Below are 16,820 nucleotides of genomic sequence, written 5' to 3'. Positions count from 1 at the left end.
CTTTGAGCAGTGTTTACTTTGGATTTCCTGCACACAGTGTCTTCTTATGTGATGGTCATCTGAATTCCTCTTCCCACAGGTGAAAGTGTCGTTCCACACAACTCTGGAGTTACTTACATATCAACATTTGCCAGATACCCAGCTGCTTCCTGGATTCCAAGTGCTCCAGTTTGAGAATGGAGAGAGAAAGCTGAAGTTTAGTCAAAATCTGGTCATTGAACATAGTAACCACACTACCCAGGTAAGATCAGAACGAGATCTCTGGGCTCTGAGAAAGGGCTGTGTTTTATCAGCACCTCTGACTCAGGGTGAATGTGCCTTAGGATTTACTCGGCTTTGAAATACAGCCACCTCTTGAGTAAATCGTGTCATCCAGTTAAAGTGAATGGCCATGAATTTTCAAAAAGAGATAGCTCTGAAATTACAGCCACCTCTGGAGTCTCTATTGAGACTGCAGGTGACTCTCAAATGGACAGAGCGGTTTTGGGTCAGGAGCCTGGTGCTCGTACCCCAGCTCTTTGCACAGCGTGACAGCCTGGATGACACGGCTCGATCAAAGGGCAGCACGCTCCATGGCACTATGACTCTTAATGCCCTTCTGAGACATGGGGTCAGGACTGTCTCAGCGAACATGCCAGCGATTGAGTCACCGAGCACTGCCTCCTGCAGTACCCGAGGGCTTCTTGAAAGTTTCTTGAGTCCGTCTAAGTCATATGGTGCGGTCACAGCCCACACACATTTAAAGACCAATCTCTTCCAGATGGAAAGCTGTAAACCCACCACCACCACCAAGTCTTCAGCAGTTCTAGTACACTGCGGGCATATTTTTTTTCATCCCAGGTATTTCTGAGGACTGATCTGGGTAAGATCCAAGCGCCATATCTAAGATACCGTCACTCTAATAATAATCTTGGGCAATCTGCACAAACTGAATGACTCACAGTGGGCCATATACAGTCCTAAGGGACGACGAGATGCTGTAATGTCTGCATCTCCACAGAAAACCCTAATAACAAATCAGAATGTTCACTCAGTGTTACTTCATTACGACCACAGTGTCTGGTTTGAAAACCTATCCCAAACCAGTAAAACAAGCAACAATGTAATTCACTCAAAGCTGTAGAATGGGGAATTGACTCTATTACAAACGAACGCAGAACAACTAAGTGCTTGAGGTAAGAATGATCCAGTTGTAGCAGATACTATTAAAGCCCTACCAAAATAAGGTGGGTTTTCTTCCCCGTTCCCTTTCCTCTGTTTTGCAGCTGGTCCCAGTGACTGCATACCTCACTGTTCCAGTTCTGGAGCTCTCTTGCAACACGGTGGATTTCAAGACCTGCTTTGTTGCACAGACCAAGACTGAACATGTCTTCTTGTGCAACAGGAGTGGCTGCAGAAGTTACTGGACTGCTTTGCTGGGTATTCTGGTTTTGCAATTGGATACCCTTGTTATATAGTTTCACTATTCAGTGTTTTTCTTTAGGAAGACTGCACACGCTCACTCAATATATAGAAAATATATGATCATGTCGGCGGCAAACATATCAGGTCTGCTTCTGTTCTCAAGTGGGCTTTTTTTTTTCTTTTTTTTTTTTTTTTTTGACATCAGTGTATTGCTACTGGTTTCAGCAGTTACTCCAGGTTTAACCAAAAGATTGAAGCACAACCCTCACAGGTGGTGGACCTGCTTTGCTCATTTTTAATACAAATCCTCAGAGGCAACAAGCAGCGGCAGCTTCTCATGAATTCAGTTTGAGCTGGTGCCTAATGATGTTAACAACAGGTGGACTTCAAAGGAAAGATGATCAGGGCCTTGTTATTTTGACGTGGAGGCCATGATCACTCCCCTGGATTAGAGGATGAAAACAGAAACCAGCCACACGTGTAGAAAGCCTCTGATAGTGCAAGACATAATTTATTAGTTGGCTAGTGAGGAGGCGCATTGTCTTAAGTGCTACATGTTGTACAACTTATACAAAGGGTCTCGTATTGGTTTGTTTGATATTTTCCCCCTCTACTGCAGATGAACAGGAAAGACGTAATGACCCGGAAGTATTTTCTGTCTCCCCTACTAATGGCATTTTGGAGGCACGTGAAGGGGACGCACCTACCAAAGAGATTTTGCAGATCAGCTTTACTGCAAGGTACAGTTAACAGGACTGAAATCTTGCTCTTATTCCCTGTCAAGCCCAGACTTACGGTGGGAGTAGTCACCGAAAGCAGAGAGTAACTCTGCTCTGTTCTTGCGTTATCAGGCTGCTCGTTTTGCTTCTAATACTTGCCAGTCTTGGCCTTCCAGCTGGCATGTTTTCCATATAGCCATGTTCCTTACACTGCTCCCTTATATGGGATTTCTTTTGGAATTGGCACCCAGAATTTCAGACTTTAGATTCAGCCACTCGAAATTATGCTGTTCCAGCAATTGGCATGACACACCGACTATGTACCGCAGGATAAAATCCCTTTCTTTAAGGCAGTGTCTTCAACAGTAAACAGTGCAGGGGCTGATACAACAGTCGAGACCTTTATGCATCCAGCACTGTATTAGGACAGAGGGAGAAATGTGTCTGGAGTAGTTCAGAATTCCAGTAAAGCAGCTGTTTGGCATGCAGGAAAGAGCAATGTCTTTTGCAGACACGCGTTCAAGAGTTTCTCCTGATGAAGCAGATAGAGCAAAATGTTATTCCAGTGCAGTGATACAATTTGTTTTACCCTCACTTAGCCTGGTGCAATGTTCAGCATAACAGTCACGTTGATGTAAAAAAATCAATGCATTTCGTTGCCTCTAAATGTTTTCTACACTACACAACAAAGATAATGTGAGCTGCAGGCTCAGATGACAGCAAAGAACAGAAGAAACTAGATGAAAATTACTTTCTTTTTCCTATAAACATCTACTATTGTCCTAGTTATGTTTATGAACATCTTATGATAACCTTTTGTCAAGGCTAGAAATTAGTTGCGAATGGAAGAGGCAACGACCCAAAGCCTTTAATGTCTTTGCTCTAATTAGGGAGATGCAACTCGTGTAGAAAAATTCAGCTTCCACTACAAACTATTTTCTTGGAAGTTATCACATGGTGGCAGAAAGTTTAAGACAGACAAGCCTGTCCCAGTGATTTTGGCTGACAGGGATGTTTCAAGAAGCAAACTACAGCTGACACGTTACTGTCCAACTTTGGGCTCCCTGGAAGACGCCTTGAGATCACAATCGCTGGAGCCACTGAAATCTCCATCGGATGAGGCTTTAAGCAGCTGCTCTAAGCTGTCCCCGCACAGGTCAGCGTGGTGAACCAGAGACCTCCCCAGGCTCCTGCCCGCCTGAGTTTTTCTGGAGTGATTGTGAATATGCCTGAAGCGCTTCTTTTTGTCTGACAGATACACTAATTAGCATGCCTGAAAGTACCAGAAAGCAAAGATGCTGCTGTCTAAGCAGCCAGCTCGTCTGTTCAGCTCCAGATGAAGAATTCCCAACACAGCAGAGCTCAGGATTGACATGGCATTAGTAAATAACAATATGCAAGGTGTGAGGTGCCCTAAAGCAGTGGTCTTCCTGCAGGGAAATTTTGTATGAGGAGGAAAAAAATAAAAGTTGTCTGGCAGAACAGGCTCTTGCCTCAGGCCCTTACAACAGCCGTCCCTTAGACACAGAGAAGCCCTTCAGACGCAGAGTCTCAGGAGTGCTGGGCAGCGTTAGCCGCAGGCGAGTTATGCTGCAAGACTTCTACTTAGCACAAGGGATACCACTACACATGCTGTTAAGCTTTTTAATGTTAATTTACAACCTGGACTCCGTTGACTGCCCCTTGTCTTAGGGGAGTTGACAGAAACTTTTGTGAAACTGTCACAGGATGAGTTTTCACATCAAGGCAGTGCGGGCATTTGCTCCCAAACACTGGCCCCCAGCAGGGCTTCGTTTTATTTATTTAACTAAAACAGAATTTCACAAGTAGGAAGGCACTCAAATTCTTCTTTCAAACATGAAGTTAATAATCCAGTATCTGTCCTTCAGGTACAGACTGGGTCATTCTTTTCAAACATCCCCTACGTAGCTGTGGGACGTGATGCTATAAAGTGAGATTGCCACCCGCTGACTCCACACTAACGTTAGAGACCAGTGCTTGTGACTAGGAGCAGACTGTCTTAGGCCACCATTCTCCCCTTTTTCCTCCACAAAGTAACTAATCTCACCCTTAAACACAGAATTGCATCTAACTGTAACTGACCTGTCTTTTCCCTCTGCATTTTAGGAGTGACATGGAATATGAGACCACTGTGACCATTACCGGAATGCTGGGAGAGAAGCCTTGCAAGCTACACATCAGGGGACGAGGAACATACGACGGGAAGTACGAAGACCTGTATTTAATTTAAGCAAGACAACGTGGGACATGTCAAGGTAACGGGTTGGATGCAGATGTGCCATCAGCTGAGTCTGTGTTTTCATCTACTTCAGTTATTTTAATATGGACTGGAATTTTAGCAGAATGAAATTTTAAGTTATGAGGAAAAAAAGCTCATGGTACTTTAAAGGAAACAGTCATAATCTCATTCTGTGCTCTTACTTTTATTGCTGTGATAAGCTTACCATTACCCACAGAACCAGGCTCTGCAAAATAATCGGTTTTAAATCGCAAAGCAGCTATGGTAACAGCTAGGCCAAAACCCTTTGCGTATCACAGTCTGCCTCAAATTACAATTAAAGACTGTTCTTACCTTAAAAAGCAGCTTTTGTTTTCCCTTGTTTATTTGTTTGACATTAAAATGGACATTGACACATAATAAAAGCAAGAATTAGTGAACAGGCCAGCATTGCCCTGGCTGTTTTCTCAGTGCTTTAGATGAAAAGGGGAAGAGCCAACTTTCCCTGGAAAACTACCAACCTGCATGTTTCATCATGCCTGGGTATTGAGAACATCCCCTTCAGCTAAGAGGGAGGAACCTTCTGCCTTTTAATTCTTTCCCCCACATGGTTCCCATTTACTCACACTTCTCTTTAAATGTTTTTAGTATTACTTTAGCTAAAGGTCACTGAAATTCCCACTTGTGAGCCTGTTAAGTTTTCCACTCCCATCATATAAAAGGTTTTTGTTAAAGGCAGTGTGTGTGGGGAGGAGGCAGCTGCAATCCACACCAGAGAACAAACGATGCACGACAGCTGCCTTCTGCCTAGTTTAAAACAGACCTGTACTAGCACTGGGAACACCTTATACACAGGAACCTCAGTGTGAAAAAAATGACCCTCAAAAGATGCTAACGCTCCTCTAAATAATTTAATCTTTTTTTGCTTTAAAATACAGCATGTGTGATTGCCTAGTGAGTGAGACAGGCTACAGAACGAGAATGTGAGAATATAAATATCTCTCTCTAGCTAATCATGACCTTCAACTAGCAATCATCAAAAAAAAACCCCAAACAATTGTATTATTAAGTGCCAAAATAAGAGCCAGGACAAAGAACTTCCGTCTGTGTTACAAATTTAAACTTTTCTAACATGTCAAAGACGATAAGCACATTTCTTGTTCAAGCTTCTGAGTTCAGTGATCTGATGATTCCTCATAAGAGGAAGAACAGATAAGGAAGACAGATACAGGATGAAACATATATCTCGCTGATGTTCACGTAGCGCTTACAGAAAGAATAATGCTGAAATCTCTTTTATGTTAGGTAAGTAAATATTATTAAGTATAAGCTTGTCTTCTAAGTTAGAGTCACATAAGCTGATCATCAGAGACGTGTTGTAAAAGGTGGAATGGCCTCTTTCAAATTCCTTTTCCTAGCAAATCATCAAAACCTTTCTGTTCAGGCACCTCAACAGTTTGTTTGCTCCCGAGTAAATTACCTTCCAGTCTTTCCACTTTCCCCCACCAGAGGCTTCAGAGCAGCTTGGTTAAAAATAGAAAGCTACAGCACATCCTCCAGCTGGGGGACAACTTAGGACATAACCAACTTCGGACCCGGACAGGACAGATGTAGTTGTGAAGGTGCTGAGTCTCTGCACTGCTTTCAAAATGAGCTGTTCTAGACTTCCTGCAAGATGCTGAAATATTTTAAGAAAACCCTGGAAAAGCCTTTTCATGTGCACTGTCGTTTTCATTTTGAGCAACCGCTTTAGACAATTTGTCATACAAAAATACTGCACCATGAATTACTTCTCTCTGATACTATTCACAGAATAAAGGGATCAATTAGATTAGAAATATTCACTCATAATCACCACACAAGGGCCTGTAGTTGAACTTCAGCTGAACTCATTTCTCTCCTCATGTCAGGATGCTTTTTAAGCAAATGCCAGTTTTACGTTTTCCCACCTGCTTAATAGATCTGTACGGTTTATTCTGCTTCTCAATTTGTGCCTACAATTTGTAGATCTAGTAACGAATCCCTGAATCCACTTGATTTCACAGTGCAAATCATTTGCTATTACTAGCGAAGGCAGAGGATTAGCTGATGTGTAGTTTTATCAGTACGCTGGAGTTTAGTTCCCTGGGTACTCAAATACTGCTGCAGCGCCCATGCCAGTTCCAATGCACATTGATACAACACCGTATGCTCTGAAATGAAAGAACACATGGAAATAAGAAAAAGATAGATCAGGTTTAGATCATCTGGGGAAGAAAAAAAAAAAAAGAATAAATTTGAGCTACCCACTGCTCTCCTGCTGTGCGTCACCAAGAAATTCTAACTCTGGAGCAGGTCCTGGTGCCCTGGAGTTTTTGCAGGGAGTTGTTTGCAGAGCATGTGGACACGTGTTCCTCTGGCTGCTTTCTGGACAGGAGCAGCGCACCAGAAGCAAGCTCACCTTGGCCACCTGCCTCAGACATACTAGCAGTGAGGTCAAGCCAGAACTGCTTTGATTCAGATGGGTTGAGGAAGAAACTCTTCCCTTCCTGCCTCCTACTGCTGCCCTTCACATGGCTTCGCTATACAGAAGTTCAAGGTAAATTTGGATAGTCAGATGATGTGCAGTAGGATTTGTGGTAAAACAGAGCAGAAAGCCCGATTTCAGAGGAAATTCTTCCACTTCAGTCTGAGGTGGTTTATTGTTACTGCCTGATTTGCTTGGCGTTTAACAGCTCGCCATCACTGTTACCCTCTCCTCCAGCCCAGGGCAGAGCTCACCCCAAGGGGCAGTGCAGGGACACTGGATGTGCCAGCCCCCAAGGCAGTGGTGACAGAGTCAGCCAGCAGCAGCGACCGGGTTCCTTCCACACGTCAGGAAGAGCCCGAGCCCTGGGACAAAACTGTCACAAAGCTGAATGCAGCGCAGCCTTGCAGAGCCGCCAGACCACCACTTCTGACACCTGACTTGCTGCTCTAATGCTGCATGGCAGAGCTGTCTACTCCAGGGACCCGCACCACCACAGACCAGGAGAGACTCTACCATCCATGTGCAGCAACACATTACACAGTCCTCCGTGAAGAGAACCATTGGGAATTCATGTTCAAAGCTAGCAAAGGGGTGGAGAAAGCCTGACCCAACCTGATGGTTACTTCTGAGCCTACGTTCCTTACATACACGTAAGGCATTAAGGCTAATACCGTTCCTCAGCGCTCACCTTTTCCCTCTGCGCTTCAATTCATTGAGCAATGTGACGACTTGACGAGCACCAGTACAGCCCAGTGGGTGCCCCAGTGCTATTGCTCCTCCCAGGGGGTTGACTTTCTCCATGGGAATACCCAGCTTTTCAACACAGTACACAGCCTAAAAGAAAGAGAATGGTTTCGTGGCAATGCTCTTACCTCCGTTAGCTCTCAGCTGTCCTGCGAGAGCTAAGAGGACTGGAGAGAAAACTGGTGATCTCGTCCACACATAAACAGGAACAGCAAACCACCCCAGGAAGCTCAAGAGATTCGTGCTCAAAATGAATTTAGTTCAAACTATTTTTGTTACTACACAAACTCCACATCATCGTGTCAGTTGCTTTTCGAGTATTAAACAGTTAGTACTTGGAGGCCTGACTCCAGCTAGACCGTGTTTCCCAGTGGAACTGGGAGTGGAACTGCATTACAGATGCAAAGCAAAAAGTGAGCTAAACCTATCAACTTCATCTCAAACTGAGCCCACATACTTCCTGACAGGAATGTCATAAGTTTGTGAAAGGCAGTACTGAAGTTTCTTTTATTAAGGACCTCCAAATTGGTAAGTGCAACACACTGACATTGACACCACCCGATAACAAATTACAGCCCTTGCGAAACAGAAATTTTGCAAGTTGGTATAAGGATAAGATAGTGAAGATTACATTCTTATACAGTGGGCATATTTTTCTGTTGTTTCGGGTTTTTTTTAATATTAAGCTGTATAAGCAATCCCTGCTTATTTTTATTTGAAGGAAAGGGAAAACAGTCTGTGCATGTTATTAACATTTGGCTGAAGAGGTAATATGTGGAACAAGTTCAAATCTTCACTCGGAGACCAAGCTGAAACACACTCAGTTACCAAGTAATGCAGCAACTCAAACAGGACCATCACTCACCTGGCTTGCGAAGGCTTCGTTAATTTCATATATATCAATGTCATTCAGAGTCAGACCTACGGTTCAGAAAAGTTGGGATTTAAAGGGAGGTAGTTTTGCCTTGCGACTAAAGCAAAGAGAATAATTCATTTAAAGCCTCCCTTTATGAACTCTAGTTCTACTCCACTAATGACAATAAGAGGGGGACCTTGGCTCCCTGTGGAGTATCTACTCTTGTACGCCTGTTTATGTACAACAATGCCTAAAGACCATAAAATGTCACAGTCCATGGTATTGCATCACTGAGTTTGCCAAGTTTCCTTAGATGAAATGTGACTTTTTTGCAAAGGGATTAAATATTGAAGGGTATTTCGAGACTGAAAGATAAAACTATAGGTGAGCCTACCACCACAACAATGACAGGAAGACACAACAATAATCATCAGCTATAAAAGCTATTTAACCTGATGGGTATGATATGGATCTCTTTTAAGGTTTTGAATTTAAGACCGCTATTCCTGTGGCTGATAGCTGCACGTGCTAGAATAAAAGAATCTCAAATTTCAGTCCACAGAGTGTGATTTGCCTAGTGCTGAACACTGTATGAATGACAAGTAGTTCCTACCCGCCTTCTCCACAGCTACAGGGATCGCGTAGGCTGGTCCTATGCCCATAACGTCGGGGGGGACTCCAACCACAGCAAAGGACCTCAGCACCCCCAGGACCGGGAGTCCCAGTTGTGCTGCTTTCGAGCGTTTTGCCAGGAGAACAGCAGCTGCTCCATCACTGACCTGGCTGGCATTACCTGTTGGAAGAGATCGATTAACACCTTTTTTGCCTGAGCACGTTCTATTACAAGGCAGGTAAACCACAGGAACACCACAAACTTAACAACAGAGCTGACCTGCTGTAGTGCTGCCATCCTCTCTGAAGGCAGGCTTCAGCTTTGCCAAGCCCTCCAGGGTTGTGGAGGGCCTAATCCCTTCATCTTGATGCACGGTGATTGTTTTTTGGTTGCCCTGATTATCTAGAATAGTGGTCTTCACTGGAACGATCTCAGTTTTAAACAGTCCCATCTGCTGAGCTTTTGCTGCTCTGTTAAACAAAAGTATGAAAGGTTAAAATATTCTGGAGATGAACTGCAAGAGAACTAATGTCAAGGAAAACAGTTAATAAGAGAATAAACTAAGGTGTCACTTGGTACACAGGTATATTATCACCAAGTAGTGGACAAGACGACAGGCGAATGCTTATTTCCATGCATGGGAAGACAAACGTCTTACCTCTATGTCATAGGAAATATATCACTAACATTATGGGCGTTTCACCCCAAACCCAGGTCACAGGATCACACACTTCTGAGCAAGATCCCCATTCTCTTCCCATGAAGACCTTTGTGACTGACTGACCACCACCAGCCCACCACATAAAGTTGTATTTGTCCAGTGGTATAGTCACATCACAACTGTAAGAGAATAAATGAATCCTGATGTTCAACCATCAATTCTTATTTCTGAGTTTAAACAGGGCAAGGGGGCTAAGCCTCTGCATAATGCTAATAATTTCGGACAAGTTAAGGAAAAGCTAAAGTTTCACTTATTCCTGGTTTTGTCCTACTAAAGACAAGTTGAGCGTTAGACCACAGACTTCAGGTTTGATCTTCCAGCATTTAAATGTAACCTTTCAACCCAAAATGACTGTTATTTATGTTGCATAGTTCAGTGTGACTACATAGAAGGGTATCGGTTAATTTAGCAGTAAAGGTACGGTGAAGATAGGGTCTGGTCCCTGAGACAGCAGCATTAGCAGTAGGGAACAAATGACATGACCAGAGTGATGTAAATAAGCAGAATGCAATTAGCTAAATTAGAATTAGCTCAGGGCACATAGTGTTAATCTTTCATATCAACAAAGTATTTAAAAGCCTCCACAGTAGAGCTGATTTAGAGGATTTACCTTCCAGCACCCTTTACAGGGAATACAAGTTGGAGGCTGAAAGCTTGCTTCACCCCCTCATCACTTTATACTTTTACTAATAAAACAAAAATATTTAATACTCTCAGGTAAGCGAGAGTTAGAGCAAAATGCTGAAGGACAGATCAGTAGCTCCACAGACATCCTGAGACCGAGGCCAGAAAATCACCCCTTTCCTCATGTGAGAGGCGAGGATCGCGTTCACATACCCTTTTGCGTTATCAATGTCAGTGAGAAAGGCTGGCATGCCAAGTTCTCTAGAAGCAGGGCCAGAATTTAAAGGTTAACTGGCCTGTGCAGTGGCTTCCTGTATTAGATAAGTAATTGGACCGGGGCGATGCTTAAACAGAGCTCTGAAAAGTTAGTTTAACTCTTCGACGGCAGCAACATTAATGTACCGCCTGCCACCGGACTGCCAGTACAGCCCCATGGATTCCAGGGGTCAGTTTATTTTGGCAGCGATTTAACTCAAGAGGAAGGTTATCAGAAGCAGAACTGGACTCACGTGGAGCCAAACACCTGCAGAGAAGACAAGCCACTCTTCTCCTAAGCCCGGCAGTTCTCTAGAAACAGCTACATTGAAATATTCCCTCTTAGAAAAGGTTCCTTCTGCTGCCGCTCCCACGTTCAGTGTCAAATGATACTGAGCCAAAGCCACTACAAAAATATTGACCTACACACTGGTTTCAGAAACATCATGGAGGCTCCATCGTTTGGATGCTGAAAAGCACAGGGGCACTCACTGCTGAAGGCTCGCACGCCTGGTGATCCATGCGCAGGATTCATCACGCAATCCCCGGTACAGCTCTGGACTCAGGTTTCCTTACCACACAACCTGGGACATGCACTGGTCTTCGCTCTGACCATCTCAACCTTCTTTACTTGCTATTAAGGTTTGGAAGTCAACACAATGGCTGCACCTAACCGCTCTCAGGAAGTAGCAATGTATTTTCTATCCGTATTTATTCTTTAACTAAGAGGATTAAAAAAAAAAAAAAAAAAGCATTTACTTTTGTTGGGAAGCCAAGGCAAAGGCATCTTGCTTCTTTCGGGAAACTCCAAACTTCTCTGCCACATTTTCTGAGGTTATTCTGGGGAAAACATCACAGAGTTAATCCAACAACACAGCTAACGGAGCTGCAACCGGCTTCTACTAAGACAACATGAGGTATGAGCACTGGCTTTAGTCTCAAAGCGAACTGCTGCCTTCTCAACCTACAACTGCTTGGCAGAAGCAGTTCCTGAATCAAATCCAGAGCCAAAACAAGGTTCAAATCCACTCTCGAGTTTTTGCTCATTAAGGCATTGAGCTTGAGACATAAGACAAGAGAATCTTTCATCAGAACTGCTGATCTTCCCCCCATTTCACACAATGAATCCTCTACCATGACCTAGAAGGATAATGACACATGCAGATCCAAGCTCACCACGTTCAGATTGATTTCGGTCACTGGGGTGACAGACCATCGAGAAAACCCTTAAACTTTGGGAAGAGGAACCACTTACCCCATAGGAATAAGGCAATCTCGAGCTTTGCTGTTTTCCATCATACTGGAACTGATATCACCGGGGTTACCTGTATTTCTGAGGGACATCGTTTCCACACTAAACACAAGAAAAAATTGAATTTGCAACCAGTGCTTTCATACTGTATTTGTGGTAAATGCTCAATTAAGACTGATCAAAACTCAGTATCTTGACAATACGCTCTTCTACTATCCTAAAGAAACACAGCTGATAATTAAGAACTGGCTGAAGCAGAAGCTCTTCAATCATCAATACAAGAATTACCACGAAATGAAAACAGATTGCTAGATTGAATTGGTCCTTGGGTACCAATGTCAACAGTTAATTTCTCTTGTTTCCACAGCTATGAAGGTATCGTTAATGATTCTGGGATTTTTGTCCTCAAACATAATGAGAAATCTAAGGTTCTAGGACTGGAGTTTCCAGCGAGATTGTCATCAGCCATAAAAATGTCACTTACAGGTTAAGAACAGGTTGGCAGTATAATAAGAAAAGTATTAAGCAAACCACGACAGAGACTTCAGTGAGTTATGCTATTTGCATTTCACAACACAAAGAATTTAAGACATGGATCACAGAGGCTGCAGTCTTTTACCTACAAATAACTGAACAGATTGAAGATATTCAATTTTACTGCATAAATACACAGCCATCACTTACGACCAGTCAGCTTTTCTAAAGTCAGTCTAGACCATGAAGCCTACGATGGGAAAAGGGTTTGAATTCTGCTTTGCGTCACAGAAATACATTAATGAAAAGTAACAAAAAAAATATTTCTGGAAAATGCAAGACAAGCAGAAAATAAGGTTTCTCCCCAAGCAGCCTATAAGTTTAAATTCCCAATAGCACTTAGTAACTCTAATATGGGACACTGCATCACTTGACTTCAGCTGCACCTACTCCCAGATGGAAGGTGTAGAAATCAGGCTTTAAGTAAGATCAAACCGCAGCTACAGCATTTTGTGTTGTCATCCAGTATCTCTCCACCTACAGAGTGGGTGAGTCCACTCAGGGGAAGTGCATGACTTGGGATAAACCCAGCTCACGCGTGCCATTTGTAACGTGTGGGGTTTATGTCTTCATGGAGGACCCTGCAGGGTAGAGGCCAGAAAACCTCCCACAAGGAAGCACGGTGGTTTGTGTATCCAAAGGCACAAGCGCTGGATCCCAAACCCTCTGAGCCTTTCAGCACCTTTAAGCGTATCATTTTGGTGGACACTGCCAAGCAACTTCTTGAAACAAGTGTGTTAAAGCGCACGAGTGGAAAGCATCCCATGCATGAGCATAAGCGTTCCCCGTGAACACCAAGTGCTCAGCCTACATCAGAGGAACGTGCCTGTCCTACTGAGCTGTTTATTTGGCAGCAGTCTAAGAAGGGCGTTCTCAGCAGCAGATCTTGCTCAACCAGGTACATGCAGGTGTTGAGAAGCTGTAAATATAAATATTTCCCTAAGCGCTACCGAATGACTGCGTGCAGTAGTAATTCAAGAAAGACTTAAGAGTTACCAAAGTAAAGAAAAAGAGAAACACAATATTTTAGCCTCCAGATTACTGATTTTTTTTTTCATTCGTTCTTCTGAAGTGAAAGTGTATGTGGTCACTAGTATTTCTCTAAAGCTAACCTAACATTTACTTAATCCTCTAAAAAAATAAACACATCTTATGATGTTAGGACTGAAGCAAAGAACAGCACACCCATTCACTGCAGAACATCTTCTCTAAGTCTGTAGAACAGTTATTAGCCTGGGTAGGACATTAATTTCTTTGTCCAAGACAGCTGCTGGTTTTCTAAGACAGTGGTTAATTGGAGATTAGTTAAAAAGCTAATTATGGCCGGCTCTTTCAGGCTGTCAGAGCTCTGCACACAAGCGGTGTCCTGCAGCAGGGCCAGAGGACACTAATATAACAGGCTTGTTTCATGCTTGTAAGAGATACTCAGCCTCTTACTGCAACCTCAGCAGACATGTCACCAAGACCAACGTTTCCATGAGAATTAAAGGATTTTAAAGCACTCTCCCTCAGACCCTTTAAGATGACCCTATCTTCTGCGAAAGTACTCACAGGCCTCTGGAAATACATGAATTGCATCTGCAGCCACCACTTAAATTCAGGTCCTAATTTTAGAGTTAATTCACCCATTTGTCAAACGAGGACAGCGTCTACTTCCTTGGCGGGGACAGATTTCGTCGGAAAGGGTTTCTAACTCCTCACACAAGAGCTATCGCAGAAGGACCGAATGCTACATTCAGACAGCCTAAGCAAGTGTCATAAAATGTCTTTCTTACCCACAGGCCAAGCCAATGTCATACGATCCATTTCGGATGCCACCTGTAACAGCAGAGCATAAACATTCGTTAGGAGCAAAAGCACTTCCATTCCAGCCACAGTTCCATGAACACCTGAGGCACTTACTACAGCCAAATGGGGCATTCTCTCCACCCCACCGCCTGCCAGAACGTGAGCCAGGTCAAGGAACTGGTGGGGCTGAAGACTAACCATGACCTGATATGCAACCAGAGAGGACAGTAGGGATCCTTCTAGATGCTGCCTGATGTAGAAGTGACAGTAGAACACATCCTTAGAAAACAAAATTACTTCTCTAGGGGTAAACTCGGCCACTCAAGGATATAAAAGCATTCAACCAATAACACCCTGACAATCCCCAACAGCAGAAGACACTATCACTATTTTTACTGCTCAGAGAGATTTGAGGACAGGAGAAATGAGCACTTGGGGAGAGGTAGGCATCGACTCTGATCTGAGTGCCTGTAACACTTACCAGCTATATTGATAATGGCCTGTAGCCCAGAGGAGCACTGCCGGTTCACACTGAAGCATGGCACCGTCTCTGGAATACCACTAGAAAATAAGACAGCATTGGCAAAAGCTGTGATGAAAACTATGCAATAGAGCAAACCTCTCAAGAGAGCATTGACCCACTTGATTAAACTTTAACCCTGAAGTTCAAGACATCCCTTTATACATTTGCTGGCCTATTTGGTCCTGCACCAAGAGAAAGCAAAGTTCACAGATAATTTCCACCCTTGATTTGCAAGCGGCTCTGAGTGCTGTTTCCCCACAGGCCTGTCTTCAGAAGGTCCTCTCCTCTGTAAGCAGGGCCCTCTCGTGTGCTTATTTCCTGAGCTCCGATTGGGGCCAGAAATGCTGAAAGGCTCTGCAATATTCATAATTACTGGTGGGCTGTGTCTGCACCTCTCCAAAGCCATGGCAGTACACCGATTTACAGAAGAAAACATTAGCAACAGACACCGGCTGAGATATTTGGAAGCTGGGATCCAGCTCAAGATGAGCCATCAACCGCCAACACCAGGAAATGAACAGAAAGACCTGAGACAACTCCATGGTTTCAGGCCCAGGCAGAGCAGACAAACCCAGCCTTGCAGGACAGAGAAGCAGCAGGTGCAGCTGGGAGCCCACAAAACAAGATCTCCCCTTCAGAGGCTCAACGCAGGCAGCACAAACAGATCAACCAGCCTCACCTCTGCCTCCCTGTCCCTTTGCCAGCAGTGTTCTCCAAACCCTGTCACGGTTCTCCAAACGCACGATCAAAGTCTAATTTCTAGGCAAAAGGTAATTTGCTATAACTTCTTAGGAGCACACCAGCCTCATTGCAACCTCTGCCCAGTGCTGCTCTGTCCCCAAGACCTAAGAAGGGGAGGAGGAACCTGGAGAGTTTACCTTAGAAACTGTGCAACTCTTGCAATCAAAGCGCCAGCTCCAGGCTGCAGCACGTTTCCTGAGTGCAAAGATATGATTCCAGTCAATTGGTTGCATTTCCCTCGCTATTTGCTGCAGGCATCGAAGGGATGTTGACATCGCCATGGCATGGTACCACCTGGCACCCAGATCAGAGCCCCACCGCTTGACAGAACAGTCGCGAAGGACACACGGATTTCAAAAACCTAAAGCTAAATACTAACCCCTTCCAACCCCACGACACTTCCAAGTGTCCCACGAGACACCAGGAGCAGCCTGTCCCAGAGAGCTACCCAGACCGGGAGTTTCAAGTCCGGATGGAGGTCGTTCACTCACCCACACAGATGTCTCCCAGGGCCTCAGGACGGAGATTGACATCTTGAAGGACAGCTGTCATAACGGCAGACAGCAGCTCGTCGGGTGTAGTATCCTAAAAGCACAGGGCATTAGCACTACTTAACAAACACCAGAAACCACCCTGTCACCAGTTCACCCTCAGCCTACTTCAGAAGGCTGCAGCACCACTCTCGGACAGCTTTACTCCACTCCTCAGCTTGTGATGGTTGTTGTTTTCCTATAAAAGCAGAATTATTCTGCATGGTTTTTACTCTGGATATCTTTCAAGCGCTGTAATGTGTGCTTTCTTAACCAGCTCTGTTTTATATAAGCATACTTTGTAGGGCCTTCAAAGCCAAGCGTGAGCTGTGCCACAAGACTTGGCAAGTGGAGCCCCTGAATTCGTTTGGTGAAAGAAATGTAGGCGATCCCTCAGCTGGTGGGAAGCACCGCTGGTGTGGCAACACTTACTGTGAAAGATGACAAGCAACGTGCATCCCGGGCGGCCACCCTGACACCATGCTCTCACCTCCGTCAGAGCTCCAGGACTCTGCGCTTGCCACCCAGTGAGGAAAAGGGCCGCTCGGGAGAAGGGTGGCAGGTCCACAGAGCCCAGCAGGCGAGGGAGACACTGCTTTTCTAAGCCATTGCTCTGTTTGACCTCAGCAGGTAAACGCAGCGTGTCAGAGACCTACCCCAGGCTTTGAGGGGAGCAAGGAAACTCCTCGGTACCTTGGCTGGCTCTTTTGGGGTCGCCGGTGGTCCTGCCGCACCGGCACCACACACCCCCGGCACCAAAACCCTCAG

General features: G+C 44.5%; 2 protein-coding genes across 2 annotated transcripts in view; one reads left to right on the top strand and one right to left on the bottom strand.

Annotated features, from left to right (window-relative positions):
• The window catches only part of DLEC1 (deleted in lung and esophageal cancer 1), a gene marked incomplete at its 5' end in the record, with an annotated part of 35,284 nt that extends 30,910 nt beyond the window's left edge, over positions 1-4,374 (top strand). Inside the window, 4 exons of the mRNA XM_009890483.1 lie at positions 80-241; positions 1,266-1,419; positions 2,024-2,144; positions 4,251-4,374. Of these exons, the coding sequence (XP_009888785.1) occupies positions 80-241; positions 1,266-1,419; positions 2,024-2,144; positions 4,251-4,374 (561 nt within the window). The remainder of the gene's footprint in view (positions 1-79; positions 242-1,265; positions 1,420-2,023; positions 2,145-4,250) is intronic.
• Positions 4,375-6,223: 1,849 nt separating this feature from the next.
• Positions 6,224-16,820, bottom strand: part of ACAA1 (acetyl-CoA acyltransferase 1) — a 13,164-nt gene continuing 2,567 nt past the window's right edge. The window contains exons 2-12 of the mRNA XM_009890482.1: positions 16,014-16,107; positions 15,660-15,717; positions 14,740-14,819; positions 14,246-14,288; positions 11,940-12,038; positions 11,444-11,524; positions 9,364-9,554; positions 9,085-9,264; positions 8,481-8,536; positions 7,560-7,705; positions 6,224-6,554 (exon numbers count right to left, since the gene is read on the bottom strand). Of these exons, the coding sequence (XP_009888784.1) occupies positions 6,479-6,554; positions 7,560-7,705; positions 8,481-8,536; positions 9,085-9,264; positions 9,364-9,554; positions 11,444-11,524; positions 11,940-12,038; positions 14,246-14,288; positions 14,740-14,819; positions 15,660-15,717; positions 16,014-16,107 (1,104 nt within the window). The 3' untranslated portion in view covers positions 6,224-6,478. The remainder of the gene's footprint in view (positions 6,555-7,559; positions 7,706-8,480; positions 8,537-9,084; positions 9,265-9,363; positions 9,555-11,443; positions 11,525-11,939; positions 12,039-14,245; positions 14,289-14,739; positions 14,820-15,659; positions 15,718-16,013; positions 16,108-16,820) is intronic.

This window comes from Charadrius vociferus, unplaced genomic scaffold (assembly GCF_000708025.1).
Source record: "Charadrius vociferus isolate BGI_N301 unplaced genomic scaffold, ASM70802v2 scaffold608, whole genome shotgun sequence".
In the NCBI taxonomy this organism is placed as follows: Eukaryota; Metazoa; Chordata; class Aves; order Charadriiformes; family Charadriidae; genus Charadrius; species Charadrius vociferus.
This window is presented reverse-complemented; position numbering and strand designations above follow the sequence as displayed.